Genomic DNA, 25,714 nt, shown 5'->3' with positions numbered 1-25,714 from the left:
GTTTAAAAGAAGTCATTTAAATTTATTACTGTCTGTAAGTTAAGAAGATGTGTACATTGCTTGTTATTTATTCAGTTAGCCCTGTTGTGCTTTTTAGTTTGCATAGTTATATTATAATGGTAAGATTAAACAAGCTTTTGTGATAATTTGCTCGGTATGTTCTGTAGTTAGATGTCATATCACAACATTTCACGCACACCATTTAGTCATGCTGCGTAAGCTGTTAGTTTATATACGAGAAATGTACCTTTACGTTTATGTGTATTTTGAACTAATTGTATAGCACCAGGTAAAATGTAAGGTGAAGAAATATACACTTTGCTAGATTAATAAATCTAGAGTATTTATACATTTTATACATGAAATATGACTTAATATGGTTAAAAATTCTTAGTAGCTTCTGTAGGTATACATTTATGGCAACTTTCTTCACTCTTATTTTACAATCACAATACTTTTTCACCTTAGAAGGTTGTAGGCTATATTTTGAAATTTAATTGTAAGAATAAATATTTACTTGATTTGATTTTGGATTATCGATTTTTGGTCCTACAGATAAAAAATTAATGCCTTATTGTAAACATGTTTCGATGTGATGATACTTTGTGCTTTTGTGGCTCTATAGTGTTGAATATGCTTATTTCGCTTAACATGATAGCTCTAGTTTACCGTATAGGTGGGTTTATAATCTATTTTTGACTGACGAGCAAGCAAAAATAAATGTTATGTTATATTGTTATTAATTTAGTAATTTTCAAGAAAATTACAATAGAATTGGTAAAATAATAAGTTAAAAATCGGTGCTAAGGAAGGTTTGCCAATTTCTTTGCTTTTTTTAGTCTCTAGGTCTACCAAATTTGGTTAAAAATACTGTAGAATGAAACTTTCTCAACTGGTACCCTTGGAAAGAAAGAAATATCAATAATCATTTTACAGGAGCAGAGTTTAATTCCCTCCAAGATCGCTACATAGATCACCCAACCTTGCTCTTGTGGATTGTTTTGATTGATTTGGCTTGTTTGGTTTTCAAACCATTTTCCACTAACTTAAAATTAAACTTATGTGCTAACTGCTCATATAGCTAAATCTTTTCAAGGCTTTTGGCACATTACTAGCTTCACTAATAATTTAAGTTAATTGCCTATAGGGTATACATTTACAATTACATTGATGCCAAACCACTAAATATTAAATTATCCTTCATACTCAAGCAATAATGATATTTTATGTAACTTTGCTAGTAAACTAACAATATTAATAAAATACTAGTCATTAGTTGTATAGGTTGTATTTACACATGTGGTGATTTGCATTAAATGTTAAGTTAAATTATATTTTCTTAACTTTTTGAACATAGTCCATTTCGATTTTACTAATTCTGTCCAAAAATGTATACTGAATTTAATGACCTGATAGTTCTCACTTGTATAAAATGTAATGTTTACTTACCCTTATCAATTATGTATATAGAGTAATTATTTCAATTTACTTAACAAAATTAATGTAAAACAAAACTGAAAATGGATGTAAAAGTTGTATTTTGTATACTTGGATTATAAAAAAATATTGTATTTGGTACAGTATTTTGTCAGTACAAACCGTAAGTACTGTAGCTTATCATAAAATATCTAGTTATTGTGATTTCAGATAGATAAGAATTGAATGTTCATAGTGTGCCATTTGTGCCTCTAGATAAAATAAATTGTAAGACTGACCCCTTCAATAAATTCTTTCTTGCTCTCTCAATGTTTTTGCCCAAGTTTTTTACCCACTCCAACAAAATATCCAGAATATGCATTTAGCAATGTTGAGCTGATAGTCTCTATTCCATTAAAAATACTGCCCTGTCTACAATTTAGACTGATTCAATCATTCTGCATGTGTTGTAAAAGTAATATCCTATCTACAGTATTATATACATATATATCTAACAAAAAACCACTAAGTGGTAACACTTTCCCCGCCAAGTCAGCAATCCAAATAAGTTAATAAATCATTACTTTTTCCGCCAAGAAAAACAATGTAATGTATGTAAGTTTGGCAACTTGGCGGCAGACTTTTGCTTGGTTTTTTTCATTTAAGTTACGTTCGTGGATAATTTCACAAATCAACTTCTCTAATTAATTAGTCCAACTAAGTATAATTTATGAAATGTGGCACAAATAAGGTCAAATTTTGTAAAATAAGCTCTCACCTAGCAATGTACCAATGGGAGGGATACTTGCTCAATGAAACTAGTTTTATGGTATTTTTTAAAGGGATCGAGCAAAAGTCTGCCGCCAAGTTGCCAAACTTACATACATTACATTGTTTTTCTTGGCGGAAAAAGTAATGATTTATTAACTTTTTTGGATTGCTGACTTGGCGGGGAAAGTGTTACCACTTAGTGGTTTTTTGTTAGATTTTATTTATTTTTGTAGAAAATTAACAGTTAAAATAAAAATCCTCTTTTCTCTGATATATAGACCACGGCACAACTACATCTCATTTAATTTCAATAATATTGTTAATGTAGAACTAAATTCTACATTTTTGGTCTTATCTGCTTTAAACAGATTAAAAACTTTTTGACACACGTACCAAAATTACTATTTAACAAACCCACTGGGCTTAAACTCAGTTTAAAATTTCATCAATGCTCATCTTGAACAACATAAAATGTGTTGATGTTACATAAGTGTTCTAATAATTAAACCCGTATATCTAAAGACTAGTGTAAATTGAGCCCTTATTAGAGATGTAAAAATGTAATCAAACTAATTAGGTTTGTTAGAAATAGCATAAGGCAAAACAAATATTGAATAACTCATTTATCCTAAATTTACATATCACTTTTTAATTGCTTGTTTAACATATGTAGAGTGATTTTCCCGATCGTTTTATTTGTTTTAGTGTATCAAAACATAGAACAAACCTTAGTACTAGCGTACTAGTACTAAGTTTCAAGTTCCTAGGTTTCATATGTTTTGATAAGTAGTATTAAACTGTTAAAAATGACGAGCTGCTGTACCAGTGTACCATCGGTACACTGCATTTTTCAATGGAAAGTATCGGGGAATATCACTGCTCTAAGTAATTTTATATAGTAAGTAGTTCAAATCATTCAGTATACCTGAAAAAAATACTTTATAAAAGTATTAAAATAATTTTTCAGCTGTTCCTATGAATTTCTCTAACATTTAATTAATTAAGATTTAATCGCAGCTGGTCCTTCTTTTGTTTTGATTTTAATCCCATGTTATTTAAATGGGCCAAACTCGTACTTTGAGGGCTTGCCAAGGGTTTATGGGTCAACGCACCGACTTGAGACCCTCAAAAGGCACATCTACACGCTAAGGGCTTTCAAACAACATAAAAAACATTAAAATTGAGCCATTGGTTTGGGCTGTAGGTCCGTCAACATTTAAGGAGAAGAAGGAGAACACGGAAAATTTGTGAATTTTCAAACTAGTTTTTCTTGGCTCAAACACAACCGTTTTTTAAATTCTTTTTTTTAATTTTGTTGAGAATGATTGCCCCTATCCAGTAGATGAACAATTATTTTAATAGCTTTTGTTTCTTCAGAGCTATAGACGAGTAAAAAAGCCACTTTGTCACGTCATGTATATATACACTGCAGCAGCTGTGTATCGCTGGGGGACTTGGCGGGGCGGAACGCTGCCGCGTTCCTTAATCTATCTATTCAACCAATTTGGTAAGAGTTATTTTAAGGTTTTAACAGATTTTGAGTGTAAAGAGCTCACTCTGAAGTTGTGCAGCCCACAAAATGGGTATGATAGGGCTTTGCCCCAGTGGCCTTCAAATTTGCCATGTTAACTTAATGAAACGTTAATATTAAAATCAGCTGTGCGTCTTTCTTTATTTTTGATTTGATTTATTAACTTCACATGTGCTTCCTATTTGTTAATTTATTCTTGGTAGTATACTTTAAAAGCTTTACTATTAGCTGTGCGTATTCCAATAGTCAGTGCTATTAGGTTGAACAGAAATATGATAATCTATAATGTAGATGAAGGTGGCACCTAGGTGTGTATTTTTAACCCAAATATGAGTGAGTGATGATTGTGGAATTGTGTGAGATGAACTGTGTAGTTTTGTTACTGACTGAGATCAGCTGTTTCATTAGTCAGGATCATTTAATTTTAAGCCCAATGATCAGAAACAGCTCCTGGTTCTAGCTTCGAACCATCAAAAAACTACCCACTTTTCTCAGGATAAACTCACTCCGAAAGTTTGAGTTTGGGTTCCAGTCCCACAGTGTCATGAGTGGTCTGGTAGGTTCCCTTGAATGTTCACAAGCTGCACCTATGTTGCTCACCCCTCACAAGGTAGCTGTATGTAATAAACTACTTCTGTTGTTGAATTACATTAAAACATACAACAACCACATTTAAGAAGAGTTTATTGAAAAAAATGCAATCACATGAGACAACCAAGACCTATCCTAAACAATTAAGGTACAAACTTAAACTATGTACTATTAGTTATAACAAGTAATAAATTAAATCTATATATAAATAAGATACATAAATTAAACATTACTTCTTAAACTTTAAATCAATAACATGATATAAAACAAGTACTAATTAACCTAACAATCACACAATCGATCTTAAATATTAGAGCGCAAAATTAGAACATCACATAATAAGGTGGGTGCAGTTATAATCGTAAGTAGGTAACAATAAATATATTTGAATGTGGTAACAATATTTTCTATTCTAACATCGAGTAAAATATTGTGTGTTTAACACACTTGATTATATATAACATAAAGTTATAGTTTGATTATTTTTAGAGTAGTACGTATATTGAAATGTACAATAAAACTACATTATTAAATATATGGGTAATAAGGGGAGTAAGATTGTATAAACCATGCAGATAAGAATATATTATCAAAGGGTACTTCGTATTACACAAATTGTTTCCAAAAATGTATGAACATCATGTCAGAATCGATTGGTCGTTTTTCAACATATGTAGCCTATTGCTCTTTGCTAACTTCTACAGTACATTTATCCAAAATATCGCTACTTTTGATCTAGAATTTCCAAAATGTAAATGCATTTGAAGGCAGTTACTTTTAAATTTAACTGTAAAAGGTACTTTTTGTTATTTTTATTTCCTTGATGGAAATAATATTAGTGAAAAATAGTTAAACAATTGAAATCTTAATGAATATATTTAAGCGAACAATTGTTATTTAGTTAAATTTTGATTGGTTATGCAGTGCGACACATTGTGTCAAGATTTCAAGTCTCTAATCGGTTTGAGGATGCTAAATAACAACTGAATAACTTTTTTTATCCAGAACACCTAGCCTATATCACAGTAGTTTAAAAACTCTGGTGCCCAATATTAAAATAATTGTTTTATTTTGTGATTTTAAACATACTTGGTGGTAAATTTATACAAAAATGTTTCTATTTTAACTAAATATGAAAGCCAAGAACTCTTCAGTCTATTTTGATAAAAAAATTTAATGTACTCTAATTTGTAGCCTAACTGTTTTCTTGGTACTTTTACTTTTTTTGAAAGTAATTCTGTGCAATTTATTTTGTATACCTAAAGCACAAAAAAACATTTCCAGTTTTCAATTTATAAACTTAATTTACTTGGATTTTTTCTTCTCTCAACTCTCAATTTATTTGCATTTAATTATTTTTAAATACTATTAATTTTGAGGAATGACAGTTCACCTGTAAACCTAACTAGTGGGAAAAACAATAAAATAACCATTTATAAATGCTATTTGATGTACTAATCTTCAATATTATTATAAAATAAATGCCATTCAACACTATTCTAAATTATTGTCACATTTAGGAAGATATAGATAATCTTTTGTTGGGAGGATTTTACTATGAATGATATGTAGGGATGAAGATACATATTAAACCATAACACACAAAGAGTGGTAAAGTTTATCTACAGAGCAGGTACTTAAATTTATTTGTATGAATTAAATTTTCCACATCACAAAGATATGAGGACCACACTAAATCACAAACATGGATAGCATGATATGACGCTAGTGAAATATTTTCTCTAATCGGTTACTATTTCATGTTGACTATATCAGTAAGTAATTACTGAATATGTTAAACATTAAGAAGCTCATTGTTGACGTATGAACACTTTGAATATCACATTGACTAAAAAATTACAAATACTGACACATTTACTAATAAAACCTATTTGAACCGAACTGTGTATAAAATATCAATACCATATTTCGGATACATTCCAAGTTTTGAGACAAAATCGGGATACTGTTCCATCAGTCAGAATCGTCCTAGAATCAAGTTCTAAGTGTTACTCCAGTATTTGTTGTTTTAATGGACCAGATGTGTCACAACATAGCTTTCTCACATCTGGGTTTCCGAACAGCTCGAAGGATTTCCATGTGATTTGACGAAGTTCTCGTCCAGAACAATTTCTTGTCCATGTTTCGATTCGTTTATCTCCAGCACTCTCTCAGCATCCATTTTGTCCAGTTCGTCTTTAGACAAATGATACACAATTCCAGCTCCGTACCCGTCGCCAAGGACGTTAATGGAGGTCCGGATTCGATCTCTGAAATCACAAATTTTTGTTATCTTTCACAAATTCTAAAAATTTTTTACACATGCAAAATAATAATTGGTTAATATTACATAACAGAAGAAATCCTCAAATTAGTCTACACAGTGTAACAACACAAGGGATATAATAAAAAAAAAACAGAACACCTAATTTTCTTAAGCTTTTTTTTAATTGGTTGGCAGCCTCTTATTAATCTTGCATTTGCCATCAAAATTGGCTCCAAAGACCTTTGCGTAGGTAGAACATATCGAAAGCAATTGGAGAAGAGGTACAGTACATTCATCTCTGCCTTAGCATCACAGTGTTAGATGTGTCACCGACTGAGCCACTGGCTAACCAAATCCTAAAACTATGTTGAAGGTTATGATTAATGAGGTTGTGGGCACAGGGTTCAAAGCCACAACAAAGTTAACACAACTCACAAGAGCCAGTCGACAGCAAACAGTAGAGAGACGTCGGAGGTCGGAAGTCCAAGAGCCGTGAGGACCAACAACATAGTTATAAGTGCAGCACTGGGGATAGATGCGGCTCCTATACTCGCCAGTGTGGCTGTCAGGCTGAAAAAGTAATATTTTATAAAAATGTCCGCAATATCTTTGCAGCTAATTGGTTAGCGTGTTGTTTGAGGGATTATTGGGTGCAAGACTGCTTTGTAGCTCAAGGATTGAGTCTCGTTCAAGTCACCGTGTGGTTATTGTGTATGCATACCATCTTTTTGTTATAATAGTTATTTTCTTGTAAGATTTTTTCCCGCTTGGTGTACTATGCTATATTACTACTGAATGGGTTTTTATGATTTACAGCTTCAGATGGGGGGGTTTATACTAATCTTGACATGTTTTATCTCACGATATTTATAAAATCTGATTCCAGATCTCATAACTGCATGAAAACTAGGGTGTAATGCTTGAGAACTGGTCGTGATGGAACATATGTCCGCAATAATCGTTAACTTAAGATTACCAAAAATTAACTTTGAAGAATAGTTAGTGTCCTTTCAGCATGAATATGATTTTATAGTATAGAATATTATATTATACCCAAACTTAGCACACAGCTAAAGTCTTCAACTAACTTTGTCGTCTCTTACAAACCTTTGCAATACAGCTGCAAATTGCAAGCATACAAGGGACCTGTGATCTTTCATGTTCTACTAAGTATCTCCCAAACTTTTAGGTAAAACAAGAGGATGGGTTAAAGATTGAAATAAATAAAAATGGATGTCCATAAGGGTGAATAATATTGGTTTGGATAACTAATGAATGGTGGGGGATGATTGTGGTAATGATCATTAAGAACCAAATAAACTTCAGGTCCATAGGATGTAGATTTAAGATAGTTTTTTTTTTTTTTTATTTTAATGTTAGCCGACATAACCGAGTGATCACAATTCAAACAACAAGTTATACTGATTTGTATCTCCTAAAAAAAAAATTCTTCCAGTTCAGTATCTTACTCACTTTTCTTATCTCTTTTACCTGACTGTGATGACGTCACCCAGACCGAGGTGAATGCCGTTCATCTGAGCTATGAAGATGGCTGCCACAGCCTCATAGAGTGCAGTCCCGTCCATGTTGACTGTAGCTCCCACTGCCACCACAAACCTCGTCACTCGAGGGTCTATCTTGTTGTTCTCCTCCAGACATTGGAAAGTGATCGGTAGAGTTGCCGCACTTGACAGACAAATTATAGTGAATATGTTGCTGTTTGATTTAAAAGACATAAGATTTTATTGGTGTTTTTACATTCTCATCCATTGACAAATCAACATTTAAAAAAAAAATAAGTATTTTGTCCTTATTGATGATTATATAGTGCTTGCTTAGTGGTTGGTGTTTGAGAAGGAATAAATTCAGTCCGTGGGTTATCCTCAAATACTTGAGACTGAGAGGCCGTGCGTAGTTTCCCGTAATACTGTTTGGTGTTCTTTGCTGGAATGTGCCACTGGTGTTGAAAACAACCAACAAAGTAGAGAAAGTAAAACAAAGTGAGAGAAGTAAGTTTAAGTAGTTTTAAACTGTTTGGAAAACATAATATGTGACACAAAAACTTCCGTAAAAGTATTCTAAGTTTAAACTTGTGAAGTTTTAAAGAAGCATAACAAAGTGTATTGTATTAAGTGGGTTCAAAGAAAAAATAATTTTAATTTTACCGGGGTCTTTAATCACTGTTTGAGATTCTCTAAGTTTAATTCATGCAGTAAAATGTTACGGAAAGTTTTGAAGGCTGTGCTATCAGAGTTATTCATAGTGATTTTCGACGACATCGTCATCAGTTGAAGGTTGTTGACAGACGCTTTGCTCTTACTCTGAAAAGTCATCTTCTTAAATGGGAAGACTGAGTCACTGTGTCTGAGACAAGTGAGTCCTCAGTCCAGCTACTGTGGAAAGATTTTTAAAAGTAAGGGTGAAAAGTCTTGCAGCAATCTCCAACTAATGATGCAGTTGACCCCAAAGACCACTCTTATGACTTACACGGAACCTGTCTCCTCTTGGATTACCTGGTAGAAAATCCTCGGTCCCTCTCCCTACGAAAACAAACCAAAGTTTAATTTATCGCTAACAAACGTATCCTTTCACTTACCTACTCGCAGTACCCAGGGCGGTCACCCAGGCTTGTAGCATTCCCCGGAAGAATGTTGCGGGATTCTTCCGAGTCAGCATGAAGTAGATGACGGGCAGCGTGATGACGGCATGGATAAGCAGTCCGATGATGACTGTGACCATGTACATTCCCAGCTGTTTGGCAGTGGAGGCCAAGTTGTCGATGCCCATGATCTTTCCCGCAATCAAGCACATGATCCCAAATGGAGCGTACCTGGAAATTGACGATTGAGATGAATGTTAGCAAAATCCTCAAGGCAATTAATTGTTTCTGACTTTGCTAAATCACTTATACAATAAAACATATATATTTATCATTCTATTTATCACTGTTTAAGACTCATATACTAGTGTGGCGATTGCAGCTGTCCCATAACTATAAGACCAAGACCAAGACCTCCACTGCTCATTAAACCAAAATGCAATTAAAGAATCAAGCAAAATTTTAGATCGTTTATTTATTTTGTCTTTTATTTGTATTTATCACTTTGGTCTGTCTATTATAGGATTATGACCAATACTTAATATTTCCTTTAGACAAAGGCGTTAACACAACAGTTTAGACCTTACCAATGACGGCATGTCATGAATTTAACTGTCTGTAGGCTATGTTGCATTTTAAATTAATGAAAAATAATAATACTTAAAGACATTATGTTTATGACTACAATACAATTTTAGGTGCAAACCTTTTATACAGTTAGATTGACTTAAAAGTAGGTATAAGCTCTAGTACAAGTTATAGTTATTTTTATTAGTTCATTATTGTGCTCTTAGTAGTTATCTGGCTTATGCATTTTCTTTTACAAATATAATTTCCAAAATATGTACAGTAGATCCGATATATATATTTTAGACTAGACCAGTTTTTAAAAACTATTCTAGACATATGCCCTAGTCCTTAGTACATCTTTGTGTTTTATATACAAGGGAGGTAGAAATATTCCAAATCCTCACACATTTAGGTATACAACTCCAACAGCTACAACTAATTATATGGATACAGGGGTGCCCAGAGGGGGGAATTTTCTGGGGGGGGGGTGCTTTTTTGGAGGGGATTTAAAGGGGGATAATTTTTTGCTAGCTGTCATAATGATAAAAAAGTGTTTCAGCACCTTGTCAGACATTCCTATGTACTAGTGTCGATTTTACTTACTACATATGTTTTGGCGGTTATTTAACCCCACCATCGTCAGGCTTACAAAAAGACCCACTTCTAGAGGTGTTGTCAGAATACATTATACATACATTGTTTTTATTTAACTCAAGTTTACTAAATACTTTAAATGCTTTTTTTATGAGGTAAAGGGGAATTTGTGGCAGGGGGAGGATAGGTTTAAATCGACAGCAGCATTATTGGGGGGGGAACTACACCTTTGGCTGGGGGGGGATTGCGCCTCTGGGTTTGGGGGGGATGGGCACCTCTGTATGGATAAGATTATTACGTTTACCACATAACTACACCAACAAGCTTCATGACGATTTCATTGAGAACCACGAAGAATTGCACCATCAGTTTCCCCTTCTCGCCCATCTGACCTGCGAGCAGTCCAAATGCCAGACAGAAAACGATCATACCTGGAACAGACGTACTGTTTATTTTTCGATCCACCATTTATATAATTTTTATTTGTGTTTTGATAACGCGTTTGCCAGCGTTTGTGTGCACACGGGCCTTGAGCATAAGAATTGTATTCAAAAATGTAATTGATTTTCTTCCTGGAAGTTGTGCAAGTGTGGAACATCTTCTCGGTATCTAACCTGTCAACCGTTTTTCGACTGAGATAGATGTAGCTATTAGAGGTTGATATGCGGAATGACAGACCGTCATAGCTGTGGTGCAGCTTATCACAATAGGAATCACATTGTTAATGATTGTCTTTTCAAGGCTGTCCTCGGTGGATAATCTAGTCTTCTTAGTACAAGATAAGTGAAATTGAAATGTAATGGTTTGGGTTCTTGAAATCAGCTTTGTAAGGGTGGAGGGTTCTATTAAAAAACTACCATTACCTTGAAGGATTCCAAGACAAATCGTTCTCTAAACCACAATGTCTTTAAAATTCATTGATTACTTCATGAGTGTTATACAAATACTACATTTTATACCAAATACTACATGAAATAAATGTCTTACCCATAACGTTAGTACCATCCTTGTAGACTAAGGTGGGTTTCAAAATGAACTCTTCCACCGGTTTCAGATCCGAGTGGTTTGAACTGGTTATAACTAGAGGTTTCACCTGAAGAAGACAAAAGTATTAGATAAAAAGTTGCTCAGGTCATAAGATTGTTTGAATTAGAAATGTTCTGGTTCACTACATAATTTATCACATGTTGATTACTAGTTTTAATATTACAGTAAATGTCATCTTAAAACAAACCAAAGTTGAGTTTTTCAGGAGGGCAAAAAAAGACGGAACTGGATCACTACAAGACGATAGTTTAAGATAGTGGGTGATTAGTGGGTTTAAGATAGTTCTGCATCCACTACGCCCATCCATTAATATGGGTAAGGAATTTTTCCAATTAATTTGGAAGGAATGTAATTGCCATTTCAGTAAAACATTTTTCAAACATACTGTACACAAATTTCAATGATGTTTTTGACCAAAATGTATTTTTTTATAGTTCTAAAATTCTTAAAAGTGTGAAAACATGTTTTATCTATTTACGATTGACATGTTTGACATATTTGTTGCTGAGGAAATACTATTTTAAACCAACCTTTTGTTGGGAACAAAACTCTAAGAATTAAATTTAATGACTAATCACCTAAAAACTGTTGAGTTCACTGCATTCCTGCCTCTATGGAACTCGCCCAAAATTGGAAAATTATACTCCTAATGAAACTAAAATTAAATTTGAAAATAATAATTGTGACGTTTTGCCGCAAATGAAGTTCTGTAGAGGTCTCGAGCTTAAACCCGACTATGGTGGTCACGAATAAGGCAACCCTTTCAGTAGAAAATTCGCTAATACATTGGACTAAACTAGATGTACAGTATATAACATCTTATTGCTAATGTAATGCCACTTATTCACTGTGGCATACATGGATGAAGTGCCTCAGTTGCCATAACAACCACTGGAGACAATCTACTTATTGTGTAAGTAAAATATCAAACCGGAAACACTAACTTGCTGCCTTTCCTACACATTCTATACAAAACTTACACCCAAATCTAACTTTGATGAGCTTTTAGTGTCTTCAGAAAAGTTTCTTCTCGTAGAGTTAATACAAGTTTGTTAATAAAGTATTTAGAACAGTGTAATGATAGCGACATCAATTACATCTATTACAATTTAAAATCCCTAAGAATTGAGGTAAAGTTAAATGAATTCCTCTTAAATTGGGTTCAATTGCATTTATTCTAGCATCATTACTTTTAGTGCTTTCCAACATTTGAATTAAAAGACAAAACACTACATTCATCCGAACATATCTACTGTCTGGATTTACGAATCACTTTCGCCATGTAAAGTTATAACCCATCTGTCTATTTTACGCCCCATTGTCTAAGTGTCACAGATGATGAAGCAAAGTGTCAGCTGTGTGAAGTGTGAAGTGGATTATAACAGACATCGGACGTAATTTTCGACTAACGAACGTCCGTTCAACTGACAATTACATTCAATGTCAATCAACCACCCACTTTTCGCGCCTCTCTGTCAGACACATCTGTGAAACAACCTCCAAAGATGCTTAGTGTTGTGAAATATTAGGATTTTATTGAGCTTTGATGAATGGAGCTCTCTAATATATGAATGTTATCCTTGTATGACAGATATATCTTTCTAGTTTTCTATATAGTTATAGGCCAACAGCATAAAGTGGGCTCCAAAAAAACTCTGCTACGGTATTGTTTAAAAGCCATTTGGGAATAGCGGGTTTAGAACCCACATCTCGAGGGCAAAGGTCCTGAGCTCTAACCTTTAGGACTGGTCTTACAGAATAATGGTTTAAACTTACTCTTTAAAGGTTCAAAACATCTATATACCTTTTTGTATGTCGTGGAAACTTGCTGGAAACAGGCTTGAACTAGATTGTCAGGAAACATGTTTCTGAAAAAATATATAGGTAGGTAAAGTTTTTCATGCCAACTTCAATGATAAAACCTGGTAAGCTACAGTAGGTAATAAAATTTACATGAACATAGTGGGTTCTAAAAATATTGTTAACAGCAACTCAAAACAGTAATAATTGAAAATAATACTTTTTATATACATTTAAAAGTTAAAATTTAAAGTTAAAACTTCAAGTCCTACTAGTATTACTAATTGAAGCATACAGCAATAAAATTAAATATATTAAACTCATACTAGACAAAGTACAATGCTTGAACATTCAGAAAGTATTCAGTGGTGATGGAGCTGGTCTCCATAGAGTAATGAATTACAGTGTGACTAAAAGAACGGTTCCATAGAGTACTCTATGCGGCGCGGTTTCATCTGTAATGCTTCCATTGTTGGCACTTCTCCCCGCTTCACTATATTGTGTGTGCATTCTACTTCAAATAAAACACTCCTTTGTTTAGTTACTCGGTCTGTTTACTACTGGCGAGATTGTCACTCGAAAAGCATACTGGGAAATATGAAGGAGAGGAATGCTTTGAAATAGTTTTGTCGTTTGAATTTGAAGTAGGATGTGAATTGTTAGTTTAGCACCTTAAGATACATCGAGTGTTAGGGAAGAAATGTAGAAAGGGAAAGATAGGATTGTATAATAATCGTTAAACTATATTTGTAAGGGGCTTCACCAAGTAAATTTAGTGCGTAGAAAATCGCTTATAGATTAATTTCTTATGACGTAGGCACATTTCAAAAGTGTTGCAAGAAAATTTTAATATTATTCATTCCTTGTTATTATTATAATGCATATTTTGTGGCTTCGAAGGCAAATTTGAAAAGAAGATGAGTATGTGATGAGTTAGATTTGTTGTGTACCATTCTGTTCATGTCTAAGATAAGTTTTTTCCTGTCAGAAATATTGATAAAAGCTAAAAGCCAAGAACACCTTAGTCCAGTTTTAATCAATTCATCAGGCTTATGAAAAAACTTGAAACATTTTCCTTATGAAAATGTATATTGTGTCCATTTTTTAGATAAATTAGATAAGACTTTGCAAAAAAAAAGATTGTATGATACAACAGTGTATTTTTGCGATGGTAATGGTTAATAATCTATAGTAAAATTAGCAAAAACAAGTGTACACTTCAGTATATAAAGTAGAACATAAGCCTCGAGCTTCTAGACTAACCGATTTTAAACCTGATGCTTTACTAAAGAACAAAATAGTTTACCTACGTATAAATAGATGCTTTTTTACAACACTCCAGTTATTATAGTAAAAATGCATAACCCATTTATGAACTCTGCACACATAGAAAAGAATGACTCTTTAATAATTTTTGAACTCTTCCCCGCCCTTATATACAGTAATGAATTTTTAATAATTTTAAACTCTACCTGATGATATCCAATATGGCGTCGAGTGTCGAAACCTTGGTGTCGTCTGGCTTGGAGTCTATGTGCTCTTTGATGTGAGGGTCGCCCGGGTGTATGGTCAGGACCATGATGATACCCACGATAGCTGCTAGGATGGTGGTGGTCAGGTAGTACACCATGGCTCTCATACCCATACGACCTGAGGACCTGGCATCTAGCTGTGCCATACCTGCAAAATACCAAAACCTACATTACAACAAAGATAGTGGGATATAGAAAAAACCTGGTTAGAGTGAGACTTATCATTAACTCCAAGACTTCATCAGATTTATTCCAAGATATTAGAACATAAACTGTATTGACCATGAAATAAACCTAGGACGTCACTGGCCCGAAAGTAAACATGTTTTTATTAATATTTAAATGGATGTCCAAACCAGCTGTTACAGCTATTGTAGACTTTCGGGTCAGTGACATCATTGGTTTATGTATATGACACATACAGTTTATGTTATAATATTCATCGGTTTAGTGATTTTAGTGTGTTCAGAAAGATACGTTTGCAATAAAGCATAGGAATTAGTTTACCTTGGATGACTGGGGAAAAGCTCTTTAACTTTTTTCATTATGCAGATAAGCCAACACAACTGTAAGTACCATGCATGGCTTTCAAATTGATTTTTGGAATGCCGAATTTTAGTGTGTTGTTGAGTGTTTTTGGCAATTTAATAGTTTTTTTAACTAATATAACTAGGGGTTGAGGTTATTTGCGTTAAATTATCCATGCAATATTTCCAAGCCAGTTTTTTTTTTTTTTAAATACATTCAATATGTGATCATAATAAGTTAAACATAGTTATTAAAAATGTGTTTTGTTTACAATTATGAATATAATTTGAGTTTTCTCAAATTTTAAGTCAATTTATTTAAACTGGTGTCATTTGATTTTTCATACAAAAATTTATTTTACTAAATTTAAATTAAATTAAGTAATAGTACACATGAAAAGACTAAAGGACACGATAATAACATGCAATGTAAGTTACAAATAGTGAAAGATTTTACCCGTTTTCACTTCTTGAACGTCATATCTTTCTCAACAGCAAACCTATCAGATATTCACTCTAGTCTATGCTGGAAAAATATTGAAAATGCATTTATACCGTAATTAAAATATTCTGATATTTTTCATTAAATGTCACTTTGGAAAATGTTTGTTTAGAATTGACAAATTATAGTACCATAAATATTTTCTACCTAAGAATAACAACAAAACGCGAGCTAAACCGTTTAAGTTCTTTTTAATTATTTTCATTGAAGTCTCTGTGAATAATTTTCATCTCTGCCAGGAGCTGATAGGCAATATAAGAACAGTATAATTATTGCAGGACCAAAGTTGAAGGCCGGCAACGCAACTTACCCTACCCTGACATAATTAATAAAATTATGACATTTTATGATTGATCGATAAAATTTGCTACAATTTGCTCAAAACTCAATTTGCTACAAAAGTTTGAACAACTGAAATAATCACAGCATATCAAGCAATATTAATAATGCGGTATATAATTTAATATTATAATATACCAATGATAATATTACTACGATTTGTTTATCCATAGACAAAATTTGCGATCTAATCTAGCGATCATTTAATGCGATCTAGATGTGTGTGTGTGTGGTGTTTGTTGTCTGGTCGGATTACACAAGTAACACCAAAGTGGCGCGGTTAAACTTGTTTACTGGAAACCATTAACGGTTAATACTTTTCCACGAAATAATGTTCTCAATGATAACTAACAATTTTAACAGTCCTTTCAGCTCAAAGGAAAGGTTTAGTCGAAAAAACAAATAGCCTACTACCAGAATTAAAATTAATGGCAACTTCATGATTTTGAGATTTTTAATGTTGAAATTTTATACCATATAAGGGAGTGTATGACATTTAATCCGATATAAAATGTATATGAAATAATTTCGTAATGGTAAGTATAATTTCATAAGGGTTTCAGGGTTTCTTAAGGAAAGAGGAACCGCTTCTTTACAAAAAATAAATAAAGTATATTAGGACGTACACCAAATAGACATATAGTATACAAAAAAATACAAAGTAAGATGTTACTGATCAATGCTTTAAAACATAGGCATTTGAATCACACAATCATCATCTATTTTCTAAGCTATCTAACGATGTTCAATATTGTCCATATGTTCAGATGCCTCACCAGCTATGAGCGAAGATATGATGAGAGGAAGGATGAACATCTTGAGCAGCCTCATCAGGATCTCTCCTGGGAAGGAGACGAGGAGGATCGTCCCGTCGGAGAAATTGGCGAGTCGTCCGACGAACCCGAAGAACAGTCCGAGGAGGACTCCTCCGATGGTGAGGACCAGGAGAATGTTGTCGGACATCCATTGCGTTACCTGTGGAAAACAAGGAGTAATATCAATTTTAAGGTGGTTTGTAAAAGGTATCTTTAATAATATCTTCGAAAAAAATTATTTTTTAGGTAGGGTGCCTATGCTAAACAAGTTAATATATTTTAAAATTTAAATCTCCTGAGCTAGATTCATACTTTAAAGTGGAAACCATCTGCCACACATAAAATTGTCACAGTAAAGAAATCGATCTTGAGAAAATAGTGAAGCTTTTTAGTGGTTCGAAACTGGGCCACTCTTGCTTTGATCATTGGGCTCATAATAAAATGGTCCTAGCTAAGTCAGTATAAAAGCTACACAAAGCATCTCACTCCTTTCTACACATTTCTTTCACTCATTTTGGGCTAAAATACGCACCTATGTGACACCTCGTCTCAATTGACAATGGATTGTTTAAATGCATGATTCTGCAAATTATTTCTACCACAGTCCTATATATACAGCATGTGCTATTTAAAAATTTTATATATTAAAACCATAAACCCTGCACACAATGTGTAATTTACATTTTAGCGAATTTCCCATATAGGGAATAAGCTATTACCGTAGTACTCATGGTAAGACCTGGACCCGGGACCGATTTTTTTTTCATTTTGAGGTCCCTAGAGGCCAAACACACCATCCGTTCAAATTCATATATATATATATATATATATATATATATATTTGTGTGTCCGTTAGCACGATAACTCGAGCAAAAATGATCCGAGTTCGCAAACCAGCATGATCGGACCATGGGAACGGGGGCTTTTATGGGGTAAAAATGGGTTTTTCAAATTTTTGACCCAAAACACATAAAATTTTGCAATTTCTTTTCAAACTATTTTGTAGAGCTTAAAAAAACAAATAAATTAGTGTATCGAAGCGTTATAATGCGCCTAATGGTTACGGAGAAAATTCAAAAAAATTGTAAATTTAAAATTCCCATGTTATTCTTATGGAGAATAAGTAAACTGTTGTAGTTTACTTGTTTATCAACATATTTTGCCCAAATTTGGAAAATGTTTTTATTTCTTACTAACTATTAACATTTTACATAAAAAACACTTTTACCCTCCCTGTTGCAGCAAACCTAAGTATGTGTTAAACTGATTCTATTTAAATAGGGAATAAATGTGATATTTCTAAGGAGACATTTTAGTGTAAATCCAATCAGGCAAATGGAAATTCGCTTAGTCTGCAGGTTTGCTGCGGTGGGGGTATTTTATCTAGTTTTTCAGCTTCATATTTCCGTAAAAGATTATTTTAGATAATCATTTAGTAGAATAGAATTTGGAATATTAGTTAATAGAATTCAACATTTTTATAGAACGTCTTTAATCCAAAATGATAGGTAGCTCTTATTGCTCATAATTTTGCTTGTTCATCGTACCTGATTCATTTACCCGTTTGCTGATTATATCTACATATTATGTTCTAAGGTATTATCTATTTTTTATTTACTGTATCTAATCTCTAGTGTAGATAATATCATCGTCTATTGGATAATATCAAGAGTTGAAGGTTGCCTGTGTGTGTGTAGTGTGTTAATTCATTCTTATTTAAATGTTTTATCAAAATTATATTTACTTCATTATGTGTTTAATCAATGTTCTGTTTAATTGAACTAGAATATGATTACACCTTACAGTGTGTTGTACTTGTTCTTATGGGTGTTTGTGTTAGCTATTCACTGTTTATCTACATTCAGTTTACTCCTCATAGTCACTGTCCACTCACCACTTCCACATTGGTCAGTTCAGGCAGAGGGATCCTGATCACGTGACTCTTGTGTCCTCCATCCTTCCTTTCTTCCTGGTTGACTGCCACATCAGCCCTGAAACGAAAAAAAGGAACAAATGTTAGAATATTTCGAAGAAAACTTGCGTACCTCCTGGCAATGGAAAAGTAAAGGTATGGTATGGACATTGCTTATCATAATAAAGGGATACGAGCTGCTAAACCCGTGCTTCACAACGGGGGAGTACGCGAAATAGAATCTTTCTGTTCCTTATATCTGCTGTATAAATTATTTATTATTAGTATTCTATTATTTAATTTAGAAACAAAATCATTATTTTTCCACTTAACGTAGTTAATGTAGGAACATAATTTTCTTTAAATTCAGATCAGAGGTTCAAATGATATCGGCAACAAAGTACAGTAACTGTTGTTACATTTTTTCAAGCTTTACATAACCCACTCACTACATAACTCATAGATTTACACAATGTAAATAAATTGTAATCAAAATTGCATTCACTAGCTATTGTTAATTTATAATTGTATACTTTGATACTGTAGCTTGTAATGCTTAGCCATTTAAACATCTGCCTGTGGAGCAGAGCCCTTGGGGAATTCGTTCATACCAATAATTTTCGGCAAATCTACACACTCTGAGCTTTATTCTGATGAGCCACATGCCTAAATGTTTATTTGCTTAATATCCATAAACGATTACTACAAGTTTGACTGTTTCACTTTAATAATATAATAAATGGATGCTATGATCTTAAAATTACAGTTTGAGTTGTCGAACATTTAAAAAAAAGGTTTGAAAATCTTAATATCTAATAATTAGAGTTTCGGTTTTTGAGGTTAAATTGAATCATTTACATAATTTACTTAGGAAATGTCAAACTCCAATTGGCAAAACTGTTGACAATATGTCAATATTCCTGAACATATACAATTTAAATGTAACTATACAAATTGAAAATTATCTAATACAAATAGGGATTTAAAATTTGAGTAATAATATTTTACGATTTATAACACTGATATGTGTCTAAATAATGTGAATTGTGCTTTATATATATAAGAGTCGAGGTATAAGAGCTTCGCTTGCTCCGCTCAATTATCCACAGACCTAAAAGAATCAATTGCTAATGCTGGTGCTTCTACAATTGATTCAAATAAATCGTATTATAAATAAAATATTCAAGCCAATTTTCTAAAGCTAACAAATAGGATTGATGGATATCGCACTTCAAACTGTGCCTCCTAAGACTTAACTTCAATTCCCATCAAGTCACCGATTTTAATTGTTTTTATTCACTCCACACATATCAGTGTATTGTTCTACAACTCATTAGAGGCTTACTTTGTTTACAATATACAATTATGATTTATTTCCCCAGAGCACCTTTGTTTCTCAGAGCAGGAGGCTGTTGCCATAGCTACAGACTCTTGTATTTTGACTTTTCATAGAAGTCGAAGTTGTATCATAGACCAACCAATACATAATTTAATAGAACCAGATGAGTTTTAGAGTAAATTAAATCTTTTATAAACAAATACGATCTATTTTAAAAATCAAACTTTTCTTGGACGTGCAAGTATTTTTTCAATTAAGTTTGAGTTCTCAGATGCCAACAACATTTTTTTATAGTGTTTTTTAGAAAATTTCTGAAAATGGGTCTTATACTTTCGTTAATACCATAGGATGATCAAACAGTTCACAAATCGATCTTCATTCTTCTAAATAATATTGTAAAAGGGTTAAATTAGGAGAAATAAATAGTAATCAACTAAACTTCCTTTACATCAACCAAAAGATACATATTTCTTGTTTTTATCAGAATGATAAGAGCCATAATTATATGGGAGTAAGTTATTGTTACAAGTCAGGAGCCCCGCGCAACAATAGCCAGGCGCCGTCTCAAAAGGGTTGTTTGTTTAACGGGGTTCTACGAAAGACAATGGACCCATGTCAACGGACTACGTCAATAGGGGTCTTTGACATCCACCAGAAGCTTCTACGGTGATCTGTAAACAGCTTTGTTTGGGCTACTAGGTGCCTCCAGAATGTTCCACGGTAAACTTATATAAGGGACCGTCTTCCGGCACACGGCAGTTGAGTTGAGTTAAGTCTTCCGAGAATCATCGAAGCGACGGCACGCCGGTGTGAGTGACCAGTGCTAGTGGCAGTGACAGTGTAGTGACAGTGAGAGTAACAGTGTAGTGACTCTAGTGACAGTGTAGTGACAGTATTGTAACAGAAGTGATAAATCCTGTAGAGGCTAGCTGTAAGTAGAAACATTGTAAATTAGAATAGGCATTAGCTAGGTTTAGATAGGGTTAGTTAGGTGTTAGGTAATTGTAATTATTGTAAATACAGAATATTAGTGTAAATAAAATAGCTATTTTAAAATCGCCAAGTTTTTATTGTAAAGAACCTGTTAAGCCCGCAACATTATGTTCAATCCATGTTGTACTCAATATATTGTGTCAACCAATTAAATTTGGTTGAATTAATGACATGGCACATCTGGAACCATTTACCAAAATTGAATCATTCAATGTGAAGAAAAAATAAATATATAAGAAGAAATATATTATCTAAAATACAGGGTGATTCAAAATGAATGATCCAGTTTTAACGCTTTATAACTTTTATACTATTGAACTTACCGCCATAAAATACACATCAAACAAAAAAGCAACTCAAAGCGTTTATGCCTTCCAAAGAGACATCATTTAACAAAATCGATCCAGCAGAACTGTAGATTTTATTGTACAAAGTTAAAAAGTAATCTCCAACTTTTTTTACCACTAGAAATTTGGAGGTTACTTGACGTTTTTGCAAATAACTTTTAAATGGTGAGGAAATCGACCAAAATGGAAGGTAATATTCCGAAAGAGAATAAAATTTCCTACAATCTACTATTATGCATTTTTGAAAATACTCGAGAAAGGTACCAAAAATTGCCTCAAAATGAAAGAAAAATTGAAAATCCCCGTCTTTAATGTAGACAATAAACATAGCAAACATTAAATTTCACAATTTTTTATTTTAAGCCAAATTTAAGCTACATCTATTGAGTATTTTCAAGAGATGCATAATAGTAGATAGTAGGAAATTTTATTCTCTTTCGGGATATTACCTTCCACTTTGGTCGATTTCCTCGCCATTTAAAAGTTATTTGCAAAAACGTCAAGTAACCTCCAAATTTCTAGAGGTACAAAAAAATTGGAGATTACTTTTTAACTTTGTACAATTAAATCTACAGTTCCGCTGGATCGATTTTGTTAAATGATGTGTCTTTGGAAGACATAAACTCTTTGAGTTGCTTTTTCGTTTGATGTGTATTTTATAGTAGTAAGTTTAATAGTATAAAAGTTATAAAGCGTTAAAACTGGGTCATTCATTTTGAATCACCCTGTATATATTTAAATAAATATTTTAGATTATATTAGTACCTAAAAGCCCAGAAAACAATTATCTAGAATGTAGAGCTTATAACCACACATAACCAAAATCCAATCACAAACTTTATATCAAAAATGTTAACAATGTTGTAAAAATTTACAACATAAGTAACGATTTCCGAAATGTGTCCTTTATCAATTCTGGCCAGAGTCGCAAAGTCAGCTGAAGTAGATTGGTTTAGACCGCAAATCTAGGATTACGAAGATTGTTCCTTGTTCTCTCTAAAGCACAATTGATCTCCTTAGACCATTTGGAGAAGTGAATTGTAGAGCTCAATCTTTTCTCAGTAAAAAAAAAATCCTAAAGTAGGCTAGTATAATTTTTAAACATGTGTTACAAAACTGGTTTACCTACGACCGTTTTTTAAAGTAGCCATTTCAGTCCAGTTCTTAGAATTGAAAAGTTTCACTTTACAGCTGTTTACTTTCATATCCGCATAGTTTCATTTCATATCCGCATAGTTTTCTCATATCCACACAGGTAACGGACCAATGAGGTTCAAGTATTGAGAGAAAAGAATTAAAATTGTAATGCTTCGAACGTCAACTAATCAGCTGATCAGCTGATCAGTTGACCAATTTAATTGTTGATCCGACTTGTTTATGTTGATACTCGCGTATTCTTAATTAAGTTGGTGGAAGTTCAAAAATAAATGAAATATTTGCCGAATTGTACATGATACAATATTATTTATGGTAAGAATGCTGCTAGCAATGTAATATTTAACGAAGTTTAACAAACACGTAATTACAGGAAATCAGCTGATTATACAACAAGTCGTTGCATCACTTTCAGTGGCAATGACAATACACGAAAACATAACCTCTCTAAAAAGTTATCATTAGTGATTGTTAGTAATTAAATCCAGATTGATAGTAATTAAAAAAACGGTCGTAGGTAAAGTAGTGTACGCAACTCGCGTTAATAGTCTTTACGACACTCGTAGAAGTTTTTAAGGCACTCGCCAAGGCTCGTGCCTTAAATTTTCTACTCGTGTCGTAAAGACTCACTTAACGCAATCGTTGCGTAAACTACTATTAAACTATGATTACTCAAATATCTTTACATTTCATATAGTTTCAATGTACATTTACATAGTTTAGCTTTAAGCTTCTTAGTCTTCATTACTCAAGATAGCTTTAGTTTAAAAGAATCAGTAGTTTCATTTATATTAAAGTTCAGATGTGAATGATTTAAAGTTGTTTGTTAATACAATCTACAATGTGGTTCCAAGTTAAGAAAAAACTAAAAAAAAAACTATCTATCAGAAACGAAGACGATGAAAACTTTATACTGTGAAAACTGGGCTATTTGGAGAATCAGAATGTTGGAAAATTCTATAAATGAACCTTCTTAAAATATTTGTCGATTTTTTCTTTATATTTACACATTTTAAAACATGTTAAAGAATACAATGATGTGATCAGATACTGGGTATGCATTATTTTGACATATTAAAATATCTACCAAAATTGAAATAATATCGAGCTTTCAATTTTGACGAAAGAATAATGCTTTAAAACTTGATATCATATTTCTATAAATAGTGTTGATCTAAGAAATAAATGAAAATGCACAAAGTCCTTTAAAACACCAATTAGGTGCTCGAAATAGAGACAGTAGGGCTTGAGATCAAATCCCTCATCTAACAGTGTCGACAGGAAGGGGAGGATATCAGAGTCAACAATTAATTAAGTAGTTAATTGTTATTGCAGCTTAATCGGTGTTGGGTAAGACTATTATAAAGCCATCCCTAATTACTGGTAGCGTAAAATAAATTAAACCCATTTGTTTGAGCTAGTTTGAAAATTAAATGAACGTTAAGATATTAGAAATATTTTAGATTAGATTTCCTTTTAATTTTAAGGCTTAGAGTATGTGTTACTCTTATGAGTAACAACTTATCTTTACACGTAATGAAACAAATGATTTGTCTGTTACATCTCTCTTCCAGCCAATACAATTGACTGATAGAGTTATAAAGATTATGATATAGTGGAGTGACGAATCTGAAGCAAACAGGTAATTTATTTGAGGGCTTTGCCCCTAGCATGTTTATTTGATCAATTTGTAAGTCAGTGCCGGTGGCTCAGTTGGTAGCGTATCACGGACTTCGCCACAGAAAACATAGTAGGAGTAGAATGTTTTCTGTGACTTCGCGCACAAGGCAGCGATGTCGTGGGTTCGGATCCTGGTCTCTGCCGCAAACATTTTATCAGTACAGTTCACCTTTGTACTGTACCGGCTCACCCGTTGCTTTGCTGGATACGTTCCACGCACAGATCTGTAGTCTATGTGGACGGGCAAATGCAAGGTTAAAAGAGGCTGCCAACCTCATTAAAAAAACAATCATTTTTAAGTTCGCTTCAAATGATCAAGTGATGCTTACCAACTTTATTTATAACGGTTCGGATGTGAATTGTAATTCAACAGATAGACTAGTAAAGATAGCTTAAAATGTTCCTGCACCTAGAAGTAATTGTTATATAATTTATGCCGATGAAGTTAACCAATAGTTGTACAATTTAATTCATTAAAATTTATTTATTAACTTATTTAAGCTACCTGTAATAATTTAGGACTTATTGGCTATAAACATAAATATTTACGGTAGCCATTTAAAAAAAAAATCTGTCATATATTGCAACTCCGGAGAGTGGTAGACTTTTTATCGTCGTTTTTTCGGGCATTTTTACATAAGAATTCATTTAACAGAAATTATATTACAATTTATTCTAGGTTGACCAACAATTGTTCTAGTCTAAGATGGTCCCTCAGTTGAATGTTTGACCATTGTCAGATTGTAAGTACAGGGATATTCGAAAAGAATTTTACAAAACCCAAACGGTTGGTACGTCTGTTTCCGTGATTTTAAACAGCCGATTGTTACAACAATGGAAATAGCGTGGTTAAAAGTTTGTTTTGAAAAGGTTTTGTTTTCTCTCATCTGCATAGTTGATTACTATGAATCTTGTAAACAATTTCTAATACAAACGTAGTTTCGATTCTCTCCACAGCGTCTGGAGGAGTCTGGGGACAGCCCGATCTCTCCCCGTCTCACAAACATCTATCAACAATCCTGAATTGCCTCACTCAATGAGCTATGCAGTTCCGATGATGAGACTCCTTCCCAAATCATGTCTGAAAGCTCCGTTGAACCCACTGAGCTAAAATTATAACTGGAGGTAGAACTGCCATGGCAGAAGTCTGTCAAGAGCGTGTCGCTGATTTTGTTAGGTTGGTATAGCAGTGAGTTTTTTTTAACCAATAACATGGCTTCTATAACTAGGTTGGTATAGCAGTGAGTTTTCTTAACCAATAACATGGCTTCTTATAACTCACACCTCACGCAAACATGGCGGCTGGCGACACGCATCTTTGACATTCAATGCTACCTCAAGTTAGAATTATAGCTCAGTGGTTGAACCCTAACAATAGCATTAGTTCA

At 33.2% G+C, this 25,714-nt stretch overlaps 1 protein-coding gene across 1 annotated transcript in view; it reads right to left on the bottom strand.

The window, feature by feature from the left end:
- Positions 1-4,385: 4,385 nt before the first annotated feature.
- Positions 4,386-25,714, bottom strand: part of LOC128992489 (excitatory amino acid transporter-like) — a 47,764-nt gene continuing 26,435 nt past the window's right edge. Inside the window, exons 2-11 of the mRNA XM_054416080.1 lie at positions 18,795-18,891; positions 16,862-17,060; positions 14,658-14,865; positions 13,190-13,253; positions 11,326-11,431; positions 10,643-10,769; positions 9,172-9,405; positions 8,067-8,261; positions 7,011-7,145; positions 4,386-6,579 (exon numbers count right to left, since the gene is read on the bottom strand). Coding sequence (XP_054272055.1) covers positions 6,372-6,579; positions 7,011-7,145; positions 8,067-8,261; positions 9,172-9,405; positions 10,643-10,769; positions 11,326-11,431; positions 13,190-13,253; positions 14,658-14,865; positions 16,862-17,060; positions 18,795-18,891 — 1,573 coding nt within the window. The 3' untranslated portion in view covers positions 4,386-6,371. The remainder of the gene's footprint in view (positions 6,580-7,010; positions 7,146-8,066; positions 8,262-9,171; positions 9,406-10,642; positions 10,770-11,325; positions 11,432-13,189; positions 13,254-14,657; positions 14,866-16,861; positions 17,061-18,794; positions 18,892-25,714) is intronic.

The sequence above is a fragment of the Macrosteles quadrilineatus genome, unplaced genomic scaffold (genome assembly GCF_028750875.1).
Source record: "Macrosteles quadrilineatus isolate MER2022 unplaced genomic scaffold, UCM_ALF_1.0 Scaffold_4__1_contigs__length_99947679, whole genome shotgun sequence".
Classification (NCBI taxonomy): domain Eukaryota; kingdom Metazoa; phylum Arthropoda; class Insecta; order Hemiptera; family Cicadellidae; genus Macrosteles; species Macrosteles quadrilineatus.
Note: the sequence above shows the minus strand (reverse complement) of the source record. Positions and strands in the feature narration are given on the sequence as shown.